Source organism: Tachyglossus aculeatus, chromosome 2 (assembly GCF_015852505.1).
Source record: "Tachyglossus aculeatus isolate mTacAcu1 chromosome 2, mTacAcu1.pri, whole genome shotgun sequence".
Classification (NCBI taxonomy): domain Eukaryota; kingdom Metazoa; phylum Chordata; class Mammalia; order Monotremata; family Tachyglossidae; genus Tachyglossus; species Tachyglossus aculeatus.
Genome location: NC_052067.1, coordinates 1,904,800 through 1,928,734, shown reverse-complemented (window position 1 = coordinate 1,928,734; position 23,935 = coordinate 1,904,800). Strand labels below are relative to the sequence as shown.

The 23,935-nt window shown below is 45.6% G+C and overlaps 1 protein-coding gene across 1 annotated transcript in view; it reads left to right on the top strand.

Moving 5' to 3' along the window:
* Nucleotides 1-23,935, top strand: part of PDK4 (pyruvate dehydrogenase kinase 4) — a 43,053-nt gene that overhangs the window by 4,407 nt on the left and 14,711 nt on the right. The window contains exons 3-8 of the mRNA XM_038767469.1: nt 2,472-2,613; nt 10,723-10,794; nt 13,889-14,073; nt 14,601-14,687; nt 16,983-17,060; nt 22,361-22,437. Of these exons, the coding sequence (XP_038623397.1) occupies nt 2,472-2,613; nt 10,723-10,794; nt 13,889-14,073; nt 14,601-14,687; nt 16,983-17,060; nt 22,361-22,437 (641 nt within the window). The remainder of the gene's footprint in view (nt 1-2,471; nt 2,614-10,722; nt 10,795-13,888; nt 14,074-14,600; nt 14,688-16,982; nt 17,061-22,360; nt 22,438-23,935) is intronic.

Sequence of the window (23,935 nt, the reverse complement as noted above, 5' to 3'; positions counted from 1 at the left end):
AAGAGAGTGCTTAGTACAAGCGCTTAGTACAGTGCTCTGCACATAGTAAGCACTCAATAAATACGATTGATGATGAGTGACCTCAAGGATGTAAAGGGGTGGCTTGGGCCTGAAATTCAACGAACACAGCAATGAGGTAGAAGAGAGATGGTCCTGACAGCAAAGGACTTGGTCTCTAAGGGCTTTACTGCCTGTGAGCTGTTGCCATCCTGCAGTTCTTTGGGGGGTTTTATGGTATTTTGTGGCATTTTGTTAAGCGCCTACTATGTGCCAGGCACTGTACTGAGTGCTGGAGTGGCTACAATAATAATATTATGCTATTTGTTAAGCGCTTACTGTGTGCCAGGACTGTAATTAGCCCTGGGATGGATATAAGCTAATAAATTGGACCCCGTCCTCACCCATATGGGGCTCCCAGTCTTAATCCCCATTTTCCCCATAGAGAAGCAGTTTGGCTTCTTGGAAAGAGCCCGGGCTTCGGAGTCAGAGGTCATGGATTCTAATCCCGGCTCCGCCACTTGTCTGCTTTGTGACCTTGGACAAGTCACTTCACTTCTCTGTGCCTCAGTTACCTCATCTGTCAAATGGGGATTAAGGCTGCGAGCCCCACGTGAGACAACCTGCTTACCTTGTTTTGTTGTCCGTCTCCCCCTTCTAGACTGTGAGCCCATTGTTGGGTCCGTCTCTACATGTTGCCGATTTGTACTTCCCAAGCGCTTAGTCCAGTGCTCTGCACACAGTAAGCGCTCAATAAATACGATTGAATGAATTACCTTGTATCAACCCCAGCGCTTAGAACAGTGCTTGGCACATAGTAGGTGCTTAACAAATACCATAATAATAATAATTTTCCAGATGAGGAAACTGAGGCACAGGGAAGTGAGGTGACTTGCCCAAGGTCATGCAACAGACAAGGTGTGGAGCTGGGATTAGAACCCCGGTCCTTCTGACTTCTAGGCCCCCGGGCTTGACCCACAAATCGACGCCGCTCGTCGGTTTTGCATTTTGCCCTAATAATTGACATTTATTAGGGGTTCTGCACCCTTAATTGAAGAGGAGTTCGATATTAACAGAGTGGGTATCCTTCTAATAAGTCTAATTCCTTGGCAGTCTTCCAACAGAGTAAGCGGAGATTTTAGTTTTGCTGGAAAAATAGTTTCTGGTGCTCCATCCTTCATTCATTCATTCAATCGTATTCATTGAGTGCTTACTGTGTGCGGAGCACTGTACTAAGTGCTTGGAAAAGACAATTTGGCAATAGAGACAATCCCTACCCAACAACGGGCTCGCAGACTAGAAGGGGGAGACAGACAACAAAACAAAACAAGTAGACAGGCGTCAATAGTATCAAAGTAGATAAATAGAATTATAGATTCATTCATTCACTCAATAGTATTAATTGAATGTTTACAGAGTGCAGGGCACTGTACTAAGCACTTGGGAAGTACAAATCGGCAACACACAGAGACGGTCCCTACCCAGCAACGGGCTCACAGTCTAGAAGGGGGAGACAGACAACAAAACAAGTAGACAGGTGTCAATGCCACCAGAATAAATAGAATTCATCATCATCATCATCAATCGTATTTATTGAGCGCTTACTATGTTCAGAGCACTGTACTAAGCGCTTGGGAAGTACAAATTGGCAACATATAGAGACAGTCCCTGCCCAACAGTGGGCTCACGGTCTAAAAGGGGGAGACAGAGAACAAAACCAAACATGCTAACAAAATAAAATAAATAGAATAGATATGTACAAGTAAAATAAATAAATAGACAGAGTAATAAATAAATACATACAAACATATATACATATATACAGGTGCTGTGGGGAAGGGAAGGAGGTAAGATGGGGGGGATGGAGAGGGGGACGAGGGGGAGAGAATTGTAGCTATAGACACCTGATTATAGACACCTCATTTATAGACACCTCATTTTAGACTGTGAGCCCACTGTTGGGTAGGGACTGTCTCTATATGTTGCCAACTTGTACTTCCCAAGCGCTTAGTCCAGTGCTCTGCACACAGTAAGCGCTCAAAAAATACGATTGATTGATTGATTGATTAATAAAATAGAGTATAAATATGTACAAATAGACACAAGTGCTGTGGGGCGGGGAAGGAGGTAGAGCAGAGGGATGGAGTAGGGACGATGGATCCCAGCCCTTTTCCAGATGGATTCGGAATAATCCCAAAGCCTGATTGAGCCATTTGACAGAAGAAAGGAATAAGAGGTTCTCGTTCAGAGCCACCCAGCCCTGGGTTAGCTCGCACCTCTTCCTTTTTAAGAGACCAGTTTATGAGACTATTTATGCCATTCTGTCCTCAGCCTCGACATAGGCGTCTGCCTTTCACTTTTCTCAGCTGCTAGACCACAAATAGCAGAGCGAGCCACGGCAGGGAACCGGCGGAAAATCTGTTCATCCCCAGGAAATTCCCTCCCGCCAGTTTCCGAACATCCTGTCGTTCCAGGTACCGAAAATGCCTGCGAGAGGACCTCGTTCGCCTTTCTGCGGCAAGAACTGCCAGTGAGGCTGGCAAATATCCTGAAAGAAATTGATATCCTTCCCGATCGGCTGGTCAACACCTCTTCGGTGCAGTTGGTGAAGAGCTGGTGAGTCTTGAGTGAGTCGAGCCGGACGATTTGATGTCTTGGCCTACAACTGCGGGCGGTCCCAGAATGGATCGGGAGGTGGTTTGAGTTAGATTTGAGAAATTTGGAAGAAGGTAAGGTCGAGGCACCTAAAGCGAGTGGATGGAGAGCGCTCTTGCCGTCAAACTGTCTCTATGTGTTGCCAACTTGTACTTCCCAAGCGCTCAGTACAGTGCTCTGCACACAGTAAGCGCTCAATAAATGATTGATTGATTGATTATAAATCCTTCTATCAGTGGCTGATGGAGAAGCAGCGTGGCTTAGTGGAAAGGGCCTGGGCTTGGGAGTCAGAGGCCTTGGGTTCTAATCCCACCTCTGCCACTTATTTTAATGGCATTTATTAAGCGCTTCATATGTGCAAAGCAATCAATCAATCAATCAATCGTATTTATTGAGCGCTTACTATGTGCAGAGCACTGTACTAAGCGCTTGGGAAGTACAAATTGGCAACATAAAGCACTGTTCTAAGCGCTGGGGAGGTTACAAGTTGATCAGGTTGTCCCACGGGGGGGGCTCACAGTCTTAATCCCCATTTTACGGATGAGGTCACTGAGGCCCAGAGAAGTGAAGTAACTTGCCCAAAGTCACACAGCTGACAAGTGGCGGAGCCGGGATTTAAACCCATGACCTCTGACTCCAAAGCCCGGGCTCTTTCCACGGAGCCACACTGCTTCTCTGTGTTAATCATTTTTAATTACGCGCTTCCTTCCGACGGGTTAAGATCTGAATTTGGAGCCGGATATGAATAACCTTTCAAATGCTCGTGAAGTAAGCTTGCAGTGGGCAGGGATCACATCTATCACCTCTGTCGTCCAAGAGCTTAGCACAGTGCTCTGCACAGAATAAGTTAGCTGTGTGACTTTGGGCAAGTCACTTCACTTCTCTGGGCCTCAGTTGCCTCATCTGTAAAATGGGGATGAAGACTGTGAGCCCCACGTGGGACCACCTGATCACCTTGTATCTACCCCAGCGCTTAGAACAGTGCTTGGCACACAGTAAGCGCTTAACAAAAACCATCTTCTAGACTATGAGCCCGCTGGTGGGTAGGGACTGTCTCTATATGTTGCCGAACTGTACTATCCAAGCGCTTAGTACAGTGTTCTGCACAGAGTAAGTGCTCAATAAATACAATTGATTGAATGAATGAATGGACGAAAGCCATCCCTTGGTATCTAACCATGCTCTGGCACCCCCCCAGCCAATGCAAGTCCGTCAGTCAATCGTATTTATTGAGCACTTACTCTGTGCAGAGCACTGTGCTAAGCGCTTGGGGAAGTACAGTACGACAGAGGTGATAGATGTGATCCCTGCCCACTGCAAGCTTACTTCATGAGCATATGAAAGGTTATTCATATCCGGCTCTAAATTCAGATCTTAACCCGTCGGAAGGAAGCGCGTAATTAAAAATGATTAACTTGCGTCTACCCTGGCAATCTGGACATCACTTGACACAAAAAAGCACTTACTAAATACCATAATTACACTAACGAAGTGCACCTGCAAGAAAGGAGGGTCAGGGGAAGGGGGAAAGTGGACGAGTTCCATATCTTTGAGACTGTGAGCCCACTGTTGGGTAGGGACTGTCTCTATATGTCGCCAAATTGTACTTCCCAAGCGCTTAGTACAGTGCTCTGCACACAGTGAGGGCTCAATAAATACGATTGATGATGATGATATCGGAGTCCAACAGCGCCTTTCCGGATCCCCGTTTCAAGAGCTGGCTCTGTCGTCTCCGCACCCCAACTATAATTTACTTATTTCTATCGCTGTCTGTCTCCCCCTCTAGAATGTAAACTCATGTGGGCAGCGGATGTGTCTGTTTATTGTTATACTGTCTCCAGCGCTTAGTACAGTGCTCTGCGCACAGTAAGCACTCAATAAATACGAATGACTGACTGACGTGTTGGCTGGGGGGTGTCGGAGCGTGGTTCGATACCAAGGGATGGCTTTCCCTTCAACAACATCATCATCAATCGTATTTATTGAGCACTTACTATGTGCAGAGCACTGTACTAAGCGCTTGGGAAGTACAAATTGGCAACATATAGAGACAGTCCCTACCCAACAGTGGGCTCACAGTCTAAAAGTTTCCCTTCACCACCTTGTCACTGGCCAAGCCTAGGTGGTAATAATAATGATGGCATTTGTTAAGCGCTTACTATGTGTGAAGCACTGTTCTAGGCACTGGGGGGGATACAAGGTGATCAGGTTGTCCCACGGCGGGCTCACAGTCTTCATCCCCATTTTACAGATGAGGTAACTGAGGCTCTGAGAAGTGAAGTGACTTGCCCAAAGTCACACAGCTGACAAGTGTGGCTGAGAAGCAGCTTGGCTCAGTGGAAAGAGCACAGGCTTTGGGGTCAGAGGTCATCAGGCTCCACCAATTATAATAATAATAATGGCATTTATTAAGCGCTTACTATGTGCAAAGCACTGTTCTAAGCGCTGGGGAGGTTACAAGTGATAAAGTTGTCCCACAGGGGGCTCCCAGTCTTAATCCCCATTTTACAGATGAGGGAACTGAGGCGCAGAGAAGTTAAGTGACTTGCCCAAAGTCACAGACCTGACAATTGGGGGAGCCGGGATTTGAACCCACGACCTCTAACTCCAAAGCCCGGGCTCTTTCCACTGAGCCATGCTGCTTCTCACCTGCTTATCAGCTGTGTGACTTTGGGCAAGTCACTTAAGTTCTCTGTGCCTCAGTTACCTCATCTGCAAAATGGGGATTAAGACTGTGAGCCCCACATGGGACAATCTGCTTACCTTGTATATACCCTAGTGCTTAGAACAGTGCTTGGCACATAGTAAGCACTTAATAAATGCCATTATTATTATTATTATTATTATTAAGTGGTGGAGCCGGGATTAGAACCCATGACCTCTGACTCCCAAGCCCCGGCTCTTTCCACTGAGACACGCTGCTTCTCTAAGGTGGTAGCATCATCATCGGTGGTATTTATTGAGCGCTTATGATGTGCAGAGCATGGTACTGAGCACTTGGGCGAGTGCCATGCAACAGAGTTGGCAGACACGATCCCTGACCAGAGCAAATTGCAGAATGGTGGTGGAGGTGGTGGGTGGCCAGGGGGGTGGTGAGGGGACCCTGATAGTTTTTTTAATGGCATTTATTAATAATAATAATGATGGCATTTATTAAGCGCTTACTATGTGCAAAGCACTGTTCTAAGCGCTGGGGTAGATACAAGGTAATCAAGTTGTCCCACCTGGGGTTCACAGACTAAATCCCCATTTTCCAGCTGAGGGAACTGAGGCCCAGAGAAGTGAAGTGACTTGCCCAAAGTCACACAGCTGACAAGTGGCGGAGCCGGGATTTGAACCCCCGACCTCTGACTCCAAAGCCCGAGCTCTTTCCACTGAGCCATGCTGCTTCTCTATTAAGCGCTTACTATGTGCAAAGCACTGTTCTAAGCGCTGGGGAGGTTACAAGGTGATCAGGTTGCCCCACGGGGGGCTCACAGTCTTAATCCCCATTTTCCAGATGAGGTAACTGAGGCCCAGAGAAATGAAGTGACTTGCCCAAAGTCACAAAGCTGACAATTGGCGGAGCCGGGATTTGAACCCATGACCTCTGACTCCAAAGCCCGGCCCCTTTCCACTGAGCTACGCTGCTTCTCTGATAGTTCTGAGTTGGTCTCTGAACCAGCCGTCAGTCACGGCCCTGGATGATGCTCTCTTCCTCCCGTTGAAGCAGCGTGGCTCAGTGGAAAGAGCAGGGGCTCTGGAGTCAGAGGTCATGGGTTCAAATCCCGGCTCCGCCAATTGTCAGCTGGGTGACTTTGGGCAAGTCACTTAACTTCTCTGGGCCTCAGTTACCTCATCTGGAAAATGGGGATTAAAGATTGTGAGCCCCCCGTGGGACAACCTGATTACCTTGTAACCTCCCCAGTGCTTAGAACAGTGCTTTGTACATAGTAAGCGCTTAATAAATGCCATTATTATTATTATTATTATTATTGAAAGGGCGGTATCAGAAAGGGCAACATCCTGGCTCAGTTGGGGGCTTTGGCCACTTCCAATCATTCAGTCATTCAACCATATTTATTGAGCGCTTTCTGTTTGCAGAGTACTGTATTAAGCGCTCGGTAGAGTACAACAAAAAACACACTCCGTGCCCACAAGATGTTTTGTTTTGTTCTCTGTCTCCCCGTTCTAGACTGTGAGCCCACTGTTGGGTAGGGACCGTCTCTATATGTTGCCAACTTGTACTTCCCAAGCGCTTAGTACAGTGCTCTGCACACAGTAAGCGCTCAATAAATACGATTGAGTACTTCCCAAGCGTTTAGTACAGTGCTCTGCACACAGTAAGTGCTCAATAAATACGATTGAATGAATGAATGAATGAACGAGCTTAAGGCCACGCCAGCTGTGAGAGCCCCTGACCCATCCATTCAATCGTATTTATTGAGCGCTTACTTTGTGCAGAGCACTGTACTAAGCGCTTGGGAAAATACAATGCAACAATAACCAATGACATTCCCTGTCCACAACGAACTCACAGCTTGGAGGCAGGGAGACAGACACCAATACAAATCAATAAAATGACCACTTCTAGACTGTGAGCCCGCTGTTGGGTAGGGACTGTCTCTAGACGTTGCCAACTTGGACTTCCCAAGCGCTTAGTACAGTGCTCTGCACACAGTAAGCGCTCAATAAATACGATTGATTGATCGATTGATTGATATGGATGTAAGTGCTTTGGGGCTGGGAGGGGGGGGAAGAGCAAAGTGATAAATAAAATTACAGATACGTACGAAAGTGACTTGATAAGAATGATGATATTGTTGATTGTGGTATTTGTTAGGTGCTGGGCATTGTACTAAGCGCAGGGGTGTTTATTTATTTTACTTGTACATATTTACTACTCTATTTTATTAATGATGTGCATATGGCTCTAATTCTGTTTATTCTGACGGTTTTGACACCTGTCTACGTGTTTTGTTGTCTGTCTCCCCCTGCTAGACTGTGAGCCCGTTTTTAGGTAAGGACCGTCTCTATATGTTGCTGACTTGTACTTCCCAAGCGCTTAGTACAGTGCTCTGCACACAGTAAGCGCTCAATAAATACGATTGAATGAATGAATGGGGTGGATACAAGTAAATGGGGTTACTCCGGGCTAAACGCTGGGGTAAAGGCCGGATCTTTAGCCATGCCAGTCGCTGCCCCCAGGTTTTGTCCACTCAGCAACTTCGCCCCGGGTGCCGCCCCTGCCACTTTACCCCCGGGACCAAGGCCACCCTCCGCTTCTCCAACTCTCTCCCAATCCCTGCTCCCTCTCCCAGACCTTCTCCTGACCTTCCCACTGCTGGAGAAGGGAGGTTAATTGGTTAATAATGGCATTTGTTAAGCGCTTACTATGCTGCTCTAAGCACTGAGCACTGTTCTGAGGCTTTGTTCTCTGTCTCCCCCTTTTCGACTTTGAGCCCACTGTTGGGTAGGGACTGTCTCTATATGTTGCCAATTTGTACTTCCCAAGCGCTTAGTACAGTGCTCTGCACATAGTAAGCGCTCAATAAATGCGATTGATGATGATGATGATGAGGCGGACCAATTCGGGGAAGGTGGAACTCTTCCTTGTCCATCATCATCATCATCAATCGTATTTATTGAGCGCTCACTGTGTGCAGAGCACTGTACTAAGCGCTTGGGAAGTACAAATTGGGAACACATAGAGACAGTCCCTACCCAACAGTGGGCTCACAGTCTGGGCCTCAGTGACCTCATCTGTAAAATGGGGGTGAAGACTGGGAGCCCCATGGTGGGCAGGGACTGCATCCAACCTGATTAGCTTGGCTCTTTCCCAGTGCTTAGAACAGTGCTTGAGAAGCAATCAATCAATCATATTTATTGAGCGCTTACTGTGTGCAGAGCACTATACTAAGCGCTTGAATCAATCAATCAATCGTATTTATTGAGCGCTTACTGTGTGCAGAGCACTGTACTAAGCGCTTGGGAAGTCCAAGTTGGCAACATACAGAGACAGTCCCTACCCAACAGTGGGCTCACAGTCTAAAAGGGGGAGACAGAGAACAAAACCAAACATACTAACAAAATAAAATAAAGTAAAATAAATAGAATAGGGGAAAGAGCCCGGGCTTGAGAGTCAGACTTGTCAGCTGTGTGACTTTGGGCAAGTCACTTCACTTCTCTGGGCCTCAGTTACCTCATCTGTAAAATGGGGATGAAGACTGTGAGCCCCGCGGGGGACAATCTGATAACCTTGGATCTACCCCAGCGCTTAGAACAGTGCTTGGCACATAGTAGGTATTTAACAAATACCATTTATTATTATTATTATTATTGTAAGCATTTAACAAATACCATTATTATTGTTATTGTGTTTAACAAGCATTATTATTTATATTGTATATTATACCTTATATTATTATTATTTCTGATAAAGTATGTTTGGTTTTGTTCTCTGTCTCCCCCTTTTAGACTGTGAGCCCACTGTTGGGTAGGGACTGTCCCTATATGTTGCCAACTTGTACTTCCCAAGCAGTTAGTACAGTGCTCTGCACACAGTAAGCGCTCAATAAATACGATTGATGATGATGATGATGATGACCGGTGACCAGCACAGACCCAGTTATCCCACAGATTCATTCAATCGTATTTATTGAGCGCTTACTGCGTGCAGAGCACTGTACCAAGCGCTTGGGAAGTGCAAGTTGGCAACATATAACAAATGCCAATAACCAGGGCTTTTCTGGGGATTGCTGGGCACAAGTCACGCTGTGTGGATTCTGCCCCGACTTAATTCACTTGAGAAACAGTGTGGCTCAGTGGAAAGAGCCCGGGCTTTGGAGTCAGAGGTCATGGGTTCAAATCCCGGCTCCGCCACTTGTCGGCTGTGTGACTTTGGGCAAATCACTTAACTTCTCTGGGCCTCAGTTACCTCATCTGTAAAATGGGGATGAAGACTGTGAGCCCCCTGTGGGACAACCTGATCACCCTGTAACCTCCCCAGCGCTTAGAACAGTGCTTTGCACATAGCAAGCGCTTAATAAATGCCATGATTATTATTATTATTATTAAATCCGGTCTCCGGTGGGCAGTTTCGTGTGAATTTGAATTTATGTATTTGTTTAGGCGATATGGATTGAGCTTCCCTTTTGGGAGGAATATAATCAATTAGCAATATTAGAGCTTCCCTACACGGGAGGAACACAATCGAGTTGGCTAACTCTCACCCATGTGCACTTCCCACTCAGGAAGAATCCACTTACTTTCCCACATGGGAAGAATTCATTCCATTACCCGCGCACGTGGTGGGCGGCTAGCTCTCACAATGTGCTCTCCCTACATGGGAGGAATCCACTCAAAATTCCCATCAGCAGCGGGATACCTGGGTCCCACCCACGAGACACTCACCCATCCCGCGGCTCTTGCCTCAGTGTGTTGGTTCTGGTTGTAGAGCGGGCATCTGGCCATCCGCCAAGCTAGCTCTCTTCCTCCCTTCAAGGCCCTGCTGAGCGCTCACCTCCTCCAGGAGGCCTTCCCAGATTGAGCCCCTTCCTTCCTCTCCCCCTCGTCCCCCTCTCCCTCCCCCCATCTTACCTCCTTCCCTTCCCCACAGCACCTGTATATATGTTTGTACATATTTATTACTCTATTTATTTATTTTACTTGTACATATCTATTCTATTTATTTTATTTTGTTAGTATGTTTGGTTTTGTTCTCTGTCTCCCCCTTTTAGACTGTGAGCCCACTGTTGGGTAGGGACTGTCTCTATATGTTGCCAATTTGTACTTCCCAAGCGCTTAGTACAGTGCTCTGCACATAGTAAGCGCTCAATAAATACGATTGATTGATTGATTTCTTGCAGAAGCCGTTCTGTAGGGGAGAAAAAAATCTGACCATTCACGCGTGTGTACTTTTTGACCACTGGAGATGTGGGGTCTCGGTTGGCACTCCCCGGGTGGCGTCTCTGGCAAGATCTCGTCCCCGCCATGACACTGTAACGGGAAGATCACCCTTCTAACTAAGGAATCTGTGTTTTGTTCCCCCAATTAAATTCAACATTCCTAACGCAGAGCTCTTCTTAACAGGTACATTCAAAGCCTGATGGACTTAGTGGAGTTCCACGACAAAAACCCAGAAGACCAAAAGGCTCTTTCTGAGTAAGTCACCGCTGACCCACCTTTCTTGCAGTTGCGCCTTGTTAGTGTAATTGTGGTATTTGTTAAGCGCTTTTTCTGTCCAAATTGCCAGGGCAGATACAAGTTAATCAGATTGGACACAGTCGCTTTCCCACATGGGACTCGCGTGGGTCTGAGAAGCCGGGTGGCTTAGTGGATAGAGCACGGGCCTGGCAATCAGAAGGACCTGGGTTCTAAAACCACTCTGCCACATGTCTGCTGTGTGACCTTGAGCGAGTCATTAACTTCTTTGGGCCTCAGTTCCCTCATCTGTAAAAATGGGGATTAAGATTGCGAGCCCCATGTGGGGCAGGGACTATGTCCAACTTGATTGACTTGTATCTACTTAGAACAGTGCTTGGCACATGGTAAGCACTTAAAAGCATCATAATTATCAATGTTATTCTTCAGGAGGAGGGAAAACAGGTACTGAATGCCCATTTTACAGATGAGGAAACGAGGCCTGGGGACGTCATGTGTCTTACCCAGGATCACATAAGTGGCAGGTGGCGGAGCCAAGATTAGAAGCCAAGTTCCCCGACTCCCCCTTAGACTGTAAACTCATCATGGGCAGGAAATGTGTCTGTTTACAGTTGCACTGTACTCTCCCAAGAATAATAATAATAATAATAATAATGGCATTTATTAAGCGCTTACTATGTGCAAAGCAGTGTTCTAAGCTCTGGGGAGGTTACAAGGTGATCAGGTTGTCCCACACGGGGCTCACAGTCTTCATCCCCATTTTCCAGATGAGGTAACTGAGGCCCAGAAAAGTTAAGTGACGCTCAAAGTCACACAGCTGACACGTGGCGAAGCTGGGATTTGAACCCATGACCTCTGACTCCAAAGCCCGGGCTCTTTCCACTGAGCCACGCTGCTTCTCTCCCAAGCGCCCAATACAGTGCTCTGCACACAGTAAGCCCTCAATAAATATGATTGAATGAATGAATGCTCATGGGTTCTAATTCCAGCACCGCCACTTACCTGCTGTGTGATCTTGGGCCAGTTATCTCACTTCTCTGGGCCTCAGTTGCCTCATCTGTAAAATGGGGATCAAGATTGTGAACCCCATGCGGGACAGGGACTGTGTCCAGACTGATGAGGTCGTGTCCACCCCGGCGCTTAGAAAAGTGCGTGATACATAGTAAGGGCTTAACAAATACCATCGTTATTATTAACGACGGACTCCCGGGCCTGTGCTCTTCCCACTGGACCACGCCGACGTGGACATTTTCAGGGACAAACCGGGTTGGGATCGACCCTCCAAGTTCATCCGGTTGCTCCGAGGAGCCAGCTCTGTTTTCTGGAAGTTGTATGTATGTATATATGGTTGTACATATTTATTACTCTATTTATTTATTTATTTATTTTACTTGTACATATCTATCCTATTTATTTTATTTTGTTGGTATGTTTGGTTTTGTTCTCTGTCTCCCCCTTTTAGACTGTGAGCCCACTGTTGGGTAGGGACTGTCTCTATGTGTTGCCAATTTGTACTTCCCAAGCGCTTAGTACAGTGCTCTGCACATAGTAGGCGCTCAATAAATACGATTGATGATGATGATGATGATGATGGAAGTTGGGAGAGGGGGCTGACTGACTTGGGCTGGGTGGGCTATCGCGGTTTGATCAGGAGGAGTCCAAGGGGGTGACCGGACTTTTTCAGGAAGGGAGGATTGGGCCTCTCGGCACCGGCACCCAAAATCCCCCGAGCTTTCCCCGTGGCACCTCTCTGCGAAAACACCTTCCCGGGATTCTGGTTGATTATGGCCCACCTGTAAACTCTGATCCCTGGCAATCATTTACCGTCTTATCGTCACCGAGCCCGATCCAAATCCAGAGGGCTGGGAACGCTATGTCCTGGGTGATAAATGGCTCGCTCCTTCCTAGAGGCAACTTGAAAACAACAACAACTGGGAACAGTTTTTCCATATCGAAATAAATCGGATTCGACGTTGACTTCGATTCCGGCGAGACAGCGCCTTCGCGGGAAGAGCTGTTCCGTTTTTCATCCAGCTCCAGATTGTGTTTGTGTTTATGGATGAAAACAGGGATTCTTGTATTCAGTAGTCAGTGCTCAGCGCTTAGAACAGTGCTTTGCACATATTAAGCGCTTAATAAGAAGCAGCGTGGCTCAATGGATAAGAGCAAGGGCTTTTGAGTCAGAGGTCAAGGGTTCAAATTGCGGCTCCACCAATTGTCAGCTGGGTGACTTTGGGCAAGTCACTTCACTTCTCTTAGCCTCAGTTACCTCATCTGTAAAATGGGGATTAAGACTGTGAGCCCCCCGTGGGACAACCTGATCACCTTGTAACCTCTCCAGTGCTTAGAAGAGTGCTTTGCACATAGTAAGTGCTTAATAAATGCCATTAATAAAATAAAATAAATAAATGCCATCATTATTATTATTATTATATTTGCTGAACACTTGGCGTGTGCAGAGCACTATACTAAGCACCTGGGAGAGTGCAAAATAACAATAAGCAGACACATTCCCTGACCACAACAATCTTACAGTCTAGCTACAGTCTTAATAATAATAATAATAATAATTGTGGTATTTGTTAAGCGCTTACTATGTGCCAGGCACTCTACTAAGGGCTGGGGTGGATACAAGCAAATCAGGTTGGACACACTCCCTGTCCCACGTGGGGCTCACAGTCTCAACCCCCATTTTCCAGACTGAGGCCTAGAGAATAAAGTGACTCGGCCTAGGTCACACAGCAGACAAGCGGAGGCGTCAGGATTAGAACTCATGACCTTCTGACTCCCAGCCCCCTGCTCTAGCCACTCTACCATGCTGCTTCAATCAATCAATCAATCAATCGTATTTATTGAGCGCTTACTGTGTGCAGAGCACTGTTCTAAGCGCTTGGGAAGCACAAATTGGCAACATACAGAGAAAGTCCCTACCCAACAGTGAGCTCACGGTCTAAAAGGGGGAGACAAAACCAAACATACTAACAAAATAAAATAAATAGAATTGATATGTACAGGTAAAATAAATAAATAAATAAATAGAGTATCCGCGTAGCTGCCTCTTGTGGAGCTTACTGACGCCTCGCCTGTATCTTAGCTTTATAGATGCCCTCATCACCGTCCGAAATCGAAATCACAATGTGGTCCCCACGATGGCCCAAGGGATAATCGAATACAAAGACGCCTGCCCGGTGGATCTGGTGACCAATCAGAACCTCCAGTATTTCTTGGACCGGTTCTACATGAACCGCATTTCCACGCGGATGCTCATGAACCAACACAGTGAGTCCTCCCGGATACTCCGCGGAAACGTTAGAATCATCTGTTGGGCCCGGGGGGGAGACAGCAGACTGTGACCTGTTTTTTCCTTCTCCTTTTTGTTCATTCATCCGATCCTATTAATTGAATTTATTTATTCAATTTATTTATTTATCCTATTATGCTTGTACATATCTACTATTCTATTTATTTTATCAACGATGTACATTTAGCTTTAATTCTATTTATTCTGATGACTTGACACCTGTCTACATGTTTTGTTTTGTTGTCTGTCTCCCCCTTCAAGACTGTAAGCCCGCTGTTGGGTACGGACCGTCTCTATGGGTTGCCAACTTGTACTTCCCAAGCGCTTAGTACAGTGCTGTGCACACAGTAAGCACTCAATAAATACGATTGAGTGAATGAATGAATGAATGAATGAATTGGGCATTTATTGTGTGCAAAGCACTATACTAAGCGCTTGGGAGGGAACAGTATAACAACAGACAGATATATTTGTGCCCCAAATGAGCTCTCTTTTCTTTCCACAGTCCTTATATTTAGTGACAGGAAAACTGGAAACCCTAGCCACATCGGGAGCATCGACCCAAACTGTGACGTGGTGGCAGTGATAGAAGGTATGAGTTCGTTGTCGGTTCGTTTTATGGTATTTGTTAAGCACTTGCTTTGTGTCGACTGCTATTTTAAGTGCTGGGGTGGACACAAGCTTATCAGGTTGGACACAGTCCCTGCCCCACGTGGGGCTTACAATCTAAATAAGAGGGAGGAGGATTCAACCTCCGTTTTGCAGATGAGGGAACTGAGGCCCAGAGAAGTGATTTGCCCCAGGTCACACAGCGGATAAATGGTGGAGATGAGATTACGTGGCTCATTGGAAACAGCACGGACTTTGGAGTCGGAGGTCATGAGTTCGAATCCTGGCTCTGCCACTTGTCAGCTGTGTGACTTTGGGCAAGTCACTTCACTTTTCTGGGCCTCAGTTATCTGTAAAATGAGGATGAAGACTGTGAGCCCCCTGTGGGACAACCTGATCACCTTGTATACCCCCGGCGCTTAGAACAGTGCCTTGCACATAGTAAGTGCTTAATAAATGCCATTATTATTATTATTATTATTATCATTATTAGAACCCGGGTCCTCTGATTCCCAGGCCAATGCACTTTCCAAAAGGCCACGCTGCTTCTCGTGAGTTGTGTGAATTCAACTCCCTCGGCTTCTCTGCCCGTGTCCCGCTTGAGAAACAGAGAAGGCTTCCTTCCTCACGTGGCCTTGGCTCAAGTGTAAGATGGAGTGCTTATCGCACCCTTCAGATAATAATAATAGTGATAATAATGGTATCTGTTAAGCACTTACTATGTGCCAAGCACTGTTCTAAGCGCTGCGGGGTGGGGGGGATACAAGGTAATCAGGTTGCCCCACGTGGGGCTCACAGTCTCCATCCCCATTTTATAGATGAGGTAAGTGAGGCCCAGAGAAGTGAAGTGACTTACCTAAAGTCACACAGCTGACAAGTGGCAGAGCCGGGATTAGAACCCGTGACCTATGACTTCCAAGCCTGGGCTCTTTCCACTGAGCCAGGCTGCTTCTCAGTGCCACGCTGCTTCTCAGATTAACAGTAAGGATACTAATTGTGATATCTGCTGAGTATGTGCCAAGCACTGTACTAAACACTGGGGTAGATACAAGCTAATCGCATTAGACATATCCCTGCCCCGCATGGAGCTTTCAGTCTAAGAGGGAGGAAGAACAAGCGTTTCATTCCCATTTTACAGAAGAGGAAACCAAGGCCTGGGAAAGTGAAGTGACTTGCCCAAGGCCGCCCAGCAGACAAATAGCAGAGCCGGGATGAGAACCTAGGTCTTCAGCGCTTAGTACAGTGCCCAGTGCTTAGAACAGTGCTTTGCACATAGTAAGCACTTAATAAATGCCATTATTATTATTATTATTATTATTATTATTATTATTATTATTATTATTCTGACACTCGGGCCTGTGCTCTTTGCACGAGGCCACGCTGTCTCCAAACTTTTTTTTTTGATGGTATTTGTTCAGTGCTTACTATAATATTTGTTAATATATATATTTTTTGATGGTATTTGTTTAGCGCTTACTATGTGCAAAGCACTGTTCTAAGTGCTGGGGGGATACAGGGTGATCAGGTTGTCCACGTGGGGCTCACAGTCTTAATAATAATAATAATAATAATAATGATGGCATTTGTTAAGTGCTTACTATGTGCAAAGCACTGTTCTAAGCACTGGGAGGGCTCAGTGGAAAGAGCCCGGGCTTTGGAGTCAGAGGTCAGGGGTTCAAATCCCGGCTCCGCCACTTGTCAGCTGTGTGACTTTGAGCCAGTCACTTCACTTCTCTGGGCCTCAGTTCCCTCATCTGTAAAATGGGGATTAAGAGTGTGAGCCCCACGTGGGACAACCTGATTCCCTTGTATCTACCCCAGCGCTTAGAACAGTGCTTGGCACATAGTAAGCGCTTAACAAATACCAACATTATTATTATTATTATTATTACAAGGTGATTAGGTTGTCCCACATGGGGATCACAGTCTTCATCCCCGTTTTACAGATGAGGGGACGGAGGCACGGAGAAGACAAGTGACTTGCCCGAAGTCACACAGCTAAGTGGCGGAGCCGGGATTAGAACCCATGACCTCTGACTTCCAAGCCCGGGCTGTTTCCACTGAGCCACTCTGCTTCACCAGCGCTTAGAACGGCGCTTTGCACATAGTAAGCGCTTAATAAATGCCATTATTATTATTATTATTATTATTATTCTCATAAGCACTGCTCTAGGCGCTGGAAATTTGTGGGGCGAGCTCATTTTCAAAGCTGGCAAGAACAATATTTCTCAGACGATCCTCTCTGAGGACTCGGAGGAATAAATGTCATCTCTTGCAGATGCCTTTGAGAGTTCCCGCCTGCTCTGCGACCAGTATTATTTAACTTCTCCGGAAATGAAGCTCACCCAAGTGAACGGTAAGAATGAATAAGCTCTTTGTATGCAGGGATTTTGTCTGTTTATTGTTGAATCGTCCTCTCCCGAGCGCTTGCTCCTACGCTCTGCACACAGTAAGCGCTCAACAAATAGGATTGAATGAATGAATGAATGAGAGCATTCATAAGGAATCAATCTATCAATCAATGGTATTTATTGAGCGCTTACTGTGTGCACAGCACTGTACTAAGTGCTTGGGAAGTCCAAGTTGGCAACATATAGAGACGGTCCCTACCCAACAGTGGGCTCACAGTCTAGAAGGGAGAGACAGAGAACAAAACCAAACATATTTTTGGACATGTCTTATCTGTAAAATGGGGAGCCCCGTGTGGGGCAGAGACTGTGTCCAACCCTATTTGATTGTACTCATTCATTCATTCAATCGTATTTATTGAGCGCTTACTGTGTGCAGAGCACTGGACTAAGCACTTGGGAAGTACAAGTTGGCAACATATAGATACGGTCCTTACCCATATCTACCCCAGTGCTTAGTACAGTGCCTGGCACATGGGAAGCGCTTAACAAATGTGAGCCCACTGTTGGGTAGGGACTGTCTCTATATGTTGCCAACTTGTACTTCTCAAGCACATAGTACAGTGCTCTGCACACAGTAAGCGCTCAATAAATACGATTGAATGAATGCCATAATAATAATTATAGTTATGATCATTATGAGAAGCAGTGTGGCGTAGTGGAGAGAGCATAGGCCTGGAAGTTAAACGAGACGGTCATGGGTTCAAATCCCGGCTCCGCCACTTGTCTGCTGGGTGACCTTGGACAGGTCACTTTACTTCCCTGGGCCTCAGTTCCCTCATCTGCAGAATGGGGATTGAGACTGCGAGAGTTCAGTACAGTGCCTGGCAAATAGCAAGCACTTAACAGATGCTATTATTATTATTATTATTATTATTAAGCGGGACAGGGACTGTGTCCAACCCGATAAGCTTGTATCGACCCCTGCGCTTAGTACACTGCCTGGCGCATAGCAAGCGCTTCACAAATGCTATTATTATTATTATTATTATTATTATTATTATTATTATTAAGCGGGACAGGGACTGTGTCCAACCCGATAAGCTTGTATCGACCCCTGCGCTTAGTACACTGCCTGGCGCATAGCAAGCGCTTCACAAATGCTACTATTATTATTATTATTATTATTATTATTATTATTATTATTATTAAGCGGGACAGGGACTGTGTCCAACCCGATAAGCTTGTATCGACCCCTGCGTTTAGTACACTGCCTGGCGCATAGCAAGCGCTTCACAAATGCTATTATTATTATTATTATTAAGCGGGACAGGGACTGTGTCCAACCCGATAAGCTTGTATCTACCCCTGAGCTTAGTACAGTGCCTGGCGCATAGCAAGTGCTTCACAAATGCTATCATTATTATTATTATTATTATTATTATTATTAAGCGGGACAGGGACTGTGTCCAACCCGATAAGCTTGTATCTCCCCCTGCGCTTAGTACAGTGCCTGGCGCATAGCAATCGCTTCACAAATACCACAATTATTCTTCCATCCCAGGAAGGAAGGACATGCCTACATCCTCTCCCCGTCCCCCCGGTCCGAGGACGGGCACCCTGCAAACCAGGGTGAGCCGTCGCAGAATGGGGCGAGAGTTATACTTTTGAGCAATCATCATCATCATCAACCGCATTTATTGAGCGCTTACTATGTGCAGAGCACTGTACTAAGCGCTTGGGAAATGCAAATTGGCAACACATAGAGACAGTCCCTACCCAACAGTGGGCTCACAGTATAAAAGGGATATGTACAAGTAAAATAAATAAATAAATAAATAAATGAATAAATAGAGTAACAAATATGGACAAACATATCTTTGCTTCCCAGCTAGGGAACACACTTCGGAGGCGAAGAGGTGGCGAGAGCAGAAGGGGCATGTCTAGGATTGGCAAGACGGAAGGTCTAGCGGCGGGGTTGAGGTGAAGAGAGGGAGAGGGTGGGTGATGGAGAAGGGGAGAAAGAGAGACCGATCAAGCTAAACTCAGGATTGGAAATGTGTTGTTGCCGAGGGGCCGGTTGCATAATTATTGCATCTCTGCAGCTCCTAATGCGGAACGCCGAGAGCCTGGCCAAATCTTCCTTTTCCATGCCAGTTCTATCAAGGTGGAGCTTCTCTTTCCAACACCACCAGACATTTTGTCATTTATCTTCCTGAAAAACCTACGGGGAATTCACCTTCTAAAGTCACCGCTTGGGCGCCTAGAATGGCGAATTGATTGTCTTTAATAATAATAATGGCATTTATTAAGCACTTACTATGTGCAAAAGCACTGTTCTAAGAGCTGGGGAGGTTACAAGGTGATCAGGTTGTCCCCCGGGGGGCTCACAGTCTTCATCCCCGTTTTCCAGATGAGGTCACTGAGGCACAGAGAATCAATCAGTCGATCGTGTTTATTGAGCGCTTACTGTGTGCAGAGCACTGGACTAAGCGCTTGGGAAGTCCAAGTTGGCAACATACAGAGACGGTCCCTACCCACCAGTGGGCTCACAGTCTAGAAGGGGGAGACAGAGAACAAAACCAAACATATTAACAAAATAAAATAAATAGAATAGACATGTACAAGTAAAATAAAAGTACAAGTAAAGTACAAGTACAAAGTACAAGTACGAGTAAAATAAATAGAGTAATAAATATGTACAAACATATATACAGAGAAGTGAAGTGACTTTTTTTTAAATGGCATTTATTAAGCACTTCCTATGTGCAAAGCACTGTTCTAAGCGCTGGGGAGGTTACAAGGTGATCAGGTTAGTAATAAATATGTACAAACATATATACAGAGAAGTGAAGTGACTTTTTTTTTAAATGGCATTTATTAAGCGCTTACTATGTGCAAAGCACTGTTCTAAGCGCTGGGGAGGTTACAAGGTGATCTTGTAACCTCCCCAGCGCTTAAAACAGTGCTTTGCACATAATAAGCGCTTAATAAATGCTATCATTATGTGACTTATGTGACTTGCCCAAAGTCACACAGCTGACAATTGGTGGAGCCGGGATTTGAACCCATGACCTCTGACTCCAAAGCCAGGGCTCTTTCCACCGAGCCACGCTGCTTCTCAAGTCTTTACCAAGTCTTACCCCTCTCAGGGTCGCACCCGGAGCATTACCGGTCCTCTACCAGTCACGACTACAGGAGGGAGAGTCAAACAGAGGCCTGCTCATTCCATTCTTAGCTTGGGCAGTGGCTAGCGTGTGGAAGGCAATTGGGCATAAATCAAAACTCCCACGCGCTGGGCAGCAGCGACATGGGAGAGAGTCGAGGGCAGCGACTCGACTTTACTGCGCGGAAGGAGGCAATGGGCAACCACTTCCATATTTTTACCAAGAAAACTCCTGTGGAAATACTACCAAACGATTGCAGATGAAGAGTGGGGCATTGGCTATGGTTCGGACCTTCTAGACTGCGAGCCCGCTGTTGGGTAGGGACCGTCTCTATATGTTGCCAAATTGTACTTCCCACGCGCTTGGTACGGTGCTCTGCACACAGTAAGCGCTCAATTAATACGATTGATTGATTGATTGATTGAATAAATACATAAATACATGATAAAGAACATATCTATTCTATTTATCATATCTATTCTATTTATCATATCTATTCTATTTATCATATCTATTCTATTTATTCATATCTATTCTATTTATTTTATTTTGTTAGTATGTTTGGTTTTGTTCTCTGTCTCCCCCTCTTAGACTGTGAGCCCACTGTTGGGTAGGGACCGTCTCTATATGTTGCCAAATTGTACTTCCCACGCGCTTGGTACAGTGCTCTGCACACAGTAAGCGCTCAATAAATACGATTGATTGATTGATTGAATAAATACATAAATACATGATAAAGAACATATCTATTCTATTTATCATATCTATTCTATTTATCATATCTATTCTATTTATTCATATCTATTCTATTTATTTTATTTTGTTAGTATGTTTGGTTTTGTTCTCTGTCTCCCCCTTTTAGACTGTGAGCCCACTGTTGGGTAGGGACTGTCTCTGTATGTTGCCAACTTGGACTTCCCAAGCGCTTAGTACAGTGCTCTGCACACAGTAAGCGCTCAATAAATACGATTGATTGATTGATTGATTGAATAAATACATAAATACATAATAAAGAACATATCTATTCTATTTATCATATCTATTCTATTTATCATATCTATTCTATTTATCATATCTATTCTATTTATTCATATCTATTCTATTTATTTCATTTTGTTAGTATGTTTGGTTTTGTTCTCTGTCTCCCCCTTTTAGACTGTGAGCCCAATGTTGGGTAGGGACTGTCTCTATATGTTGCCAACTTGGACTTCCCAAGTGCTTAGTACAGTGCTCTGCACACAGTAAGCGCTCAATAAATACGATTGATTGATTGATTGAATAAATACATAAATATATAATAAAGAACATATCTATTCTATTTATCATATCTATTCTATTTATCATATCTATTCTATTTATTCATATCTATTCTATTTATTTTATTTTGTTAGTATGTTTGGTTTTGTTCTCTGTCTCCCCCTTTTAGACTGTGAGCCCAATGTTGGGTAGGGACTGTCTCTATATGTTGCCAACTTGGACTTCCCAAGCGCTTAGTACAGTGCTCTACACACAGTAAGCGCTCAATAAATACGATTGATTGAATAAATACGATTGAATGAATGAATAACAACCAAGACTTAGTCTTTACCCAGTAAAATCTTCAGCCACCTTATTCGTCTTTTTAGAGTCCAACTCCCGCGGGTCAACTTAGCGGGAAGTGCCGATGACCGGCCCCGGGGGAGCCTCTTGGCAAGCGGAGTCCAAGCAGCACGGCGTAGGGGCTAGAGCACAAACCTGAGAGTCAGAAGGTCATGGGTTCTAATCCCGGCTCTGCCACTTGTCCATTGCATGGCCTTGGGCAGGTCACGTCACTTCTCTGGGCCTCATTTCCCTCATCTGTAAAATGGGGGTTAAGACCGAGCCCCATGCGGAACAGGGACTGTGTTCAACACGATTTGCTTGTATCCACCCCACCACTTAGTACAGCACCTGGCACCTAACAAATGCCACAATTATCATTATTATTAAGCTGGTTCCAAGACCCGAAGCAGGGGAGAAGAAGCCCCTCGCCTTCAGGGGCGGAAGATTTTAACCTAGTTAAGCGCTTACTATGTGCCAGGCACTGAACAGATAGCATTATTATTGTTATTGTTATTATTGGTTTATTTCCCAGCCTGAAATTTTTTTTTCTCTGCTTTTAGGGAAAGTCCCCGGACAGCCCATCCACATAGTGTACGTTCCTTCTCACTTGCACCATATGCTGTTCGAGCTATTTAAGGTACCATTATCACAAGCGTCTGACGCAATGTTTATCCGTCGGCTCCCCTCCTCCAGCCTTGGGAGAGTGGAAAGTCCTTGTGGGCAGGAAATGGGGCACGATTTGTTATCCCTTAGCTGCCCAACCCCTGGTACGGAGCAGCGCACCAAGGGGCGCTCAGTACGTCCCACTCCTTGAGCCCGCTGTTGGGTAGGGACCGTCTCTCTATGTTGCCAACTTGTACTTCCCAAGCGCTTACTACAGTGCTCTGCACACAGTAAGCGCTCAATAAATACGATTGAATGAATGAATCGGGCCTTCTCTCCCTTACCTCCTCCCACCCCCAGAACTGAAGCCCCAAATGCCCACCTTCCAACTCCAGTGCTTCTAAAGATTGTGTGTCCGTCCTGTGCGTGTGTCTGTAACCCTAATTTATTTGCTTGTACTGATGTCTGCCTCACCTCTCTAGACTGTCAGCTCGTTGTGGGCAGGGAATGAGTCTTTGTCCTCTCCCAAGTGCCTAGTACAGTGCTCTACACACCGTAAGCACTCAATAAATATGACTGAATGAATGAACGAATGAATATCCAGTATTTCCTCACAGAAAAGGAAGCGGTCACTCTTTAGAATAGCCCGGAGCTGCCCAACCAAATCAATCAATGGTATTTGTTGAGCACTTATTATGTACCGAGCACTGTACTAAGCACTTGGGAGACTACAGTAGAAAAGAATCAGTGGACGCTTCCCCTGCCCACATCGAGCTTACAGTCTAGAGGGGGAGATAGCCTTCCCAGACTGAGCCCCTTCCTTTCTCTCCCCCTCGTCCCCCTCTCCATCCCCCCCATCTTACCTCCTTCCCTTCCCCACTGCACCTGTATATGTGTATATATGTTTGTACATATTTATTACTGTATTTATTTTACTCGTACATATCTATTCTATTTATTTTATTTTGTTAGTATGTTTGGTTTTGTTCTCTGTCTCCCCCTTTTAGACTGTGAGCCCACCGTTGGGTAGGGACTGTCTCTATATGTTGCCAACTTGTACTTCCCAAGCGCTTAGTACAGTACTCTGCACACAGTAAGCGCTCAATAAATACGGTTGATGATGATGATAGATATTAATATAGAAACAGAAGTACTGAAAGAGGGGCTGTTGTGAGTGTGAAACTAGAAAGTGGTAAGCAATGGTCTTTATTGAGCACTTCCTGTGTGCAGAGCACTGTACTAAGCGCTTGGGAGGGTACGACCCAAGAGAGTCAGTAGGCCCGATCCCTGCCTTTGAGGAGCTTACAGTCATTCATTCATTTATCCAATCGTATTTATTGAGCGCTTGGGAAGTACTAAGCACTTGGGAAGTACAAGCTGGCAACATATAGAGGCGGTCCCTACCCAACAACAGGCTCACAGTCTAGAAGGGGGAGACAGACAACAAAATAAAACATGTGGACAGGTGGCAAGTCATCGGAATAAATAGAAGTAAAGCTAGATGCACATCATTAACAAAATAAATAGAATAG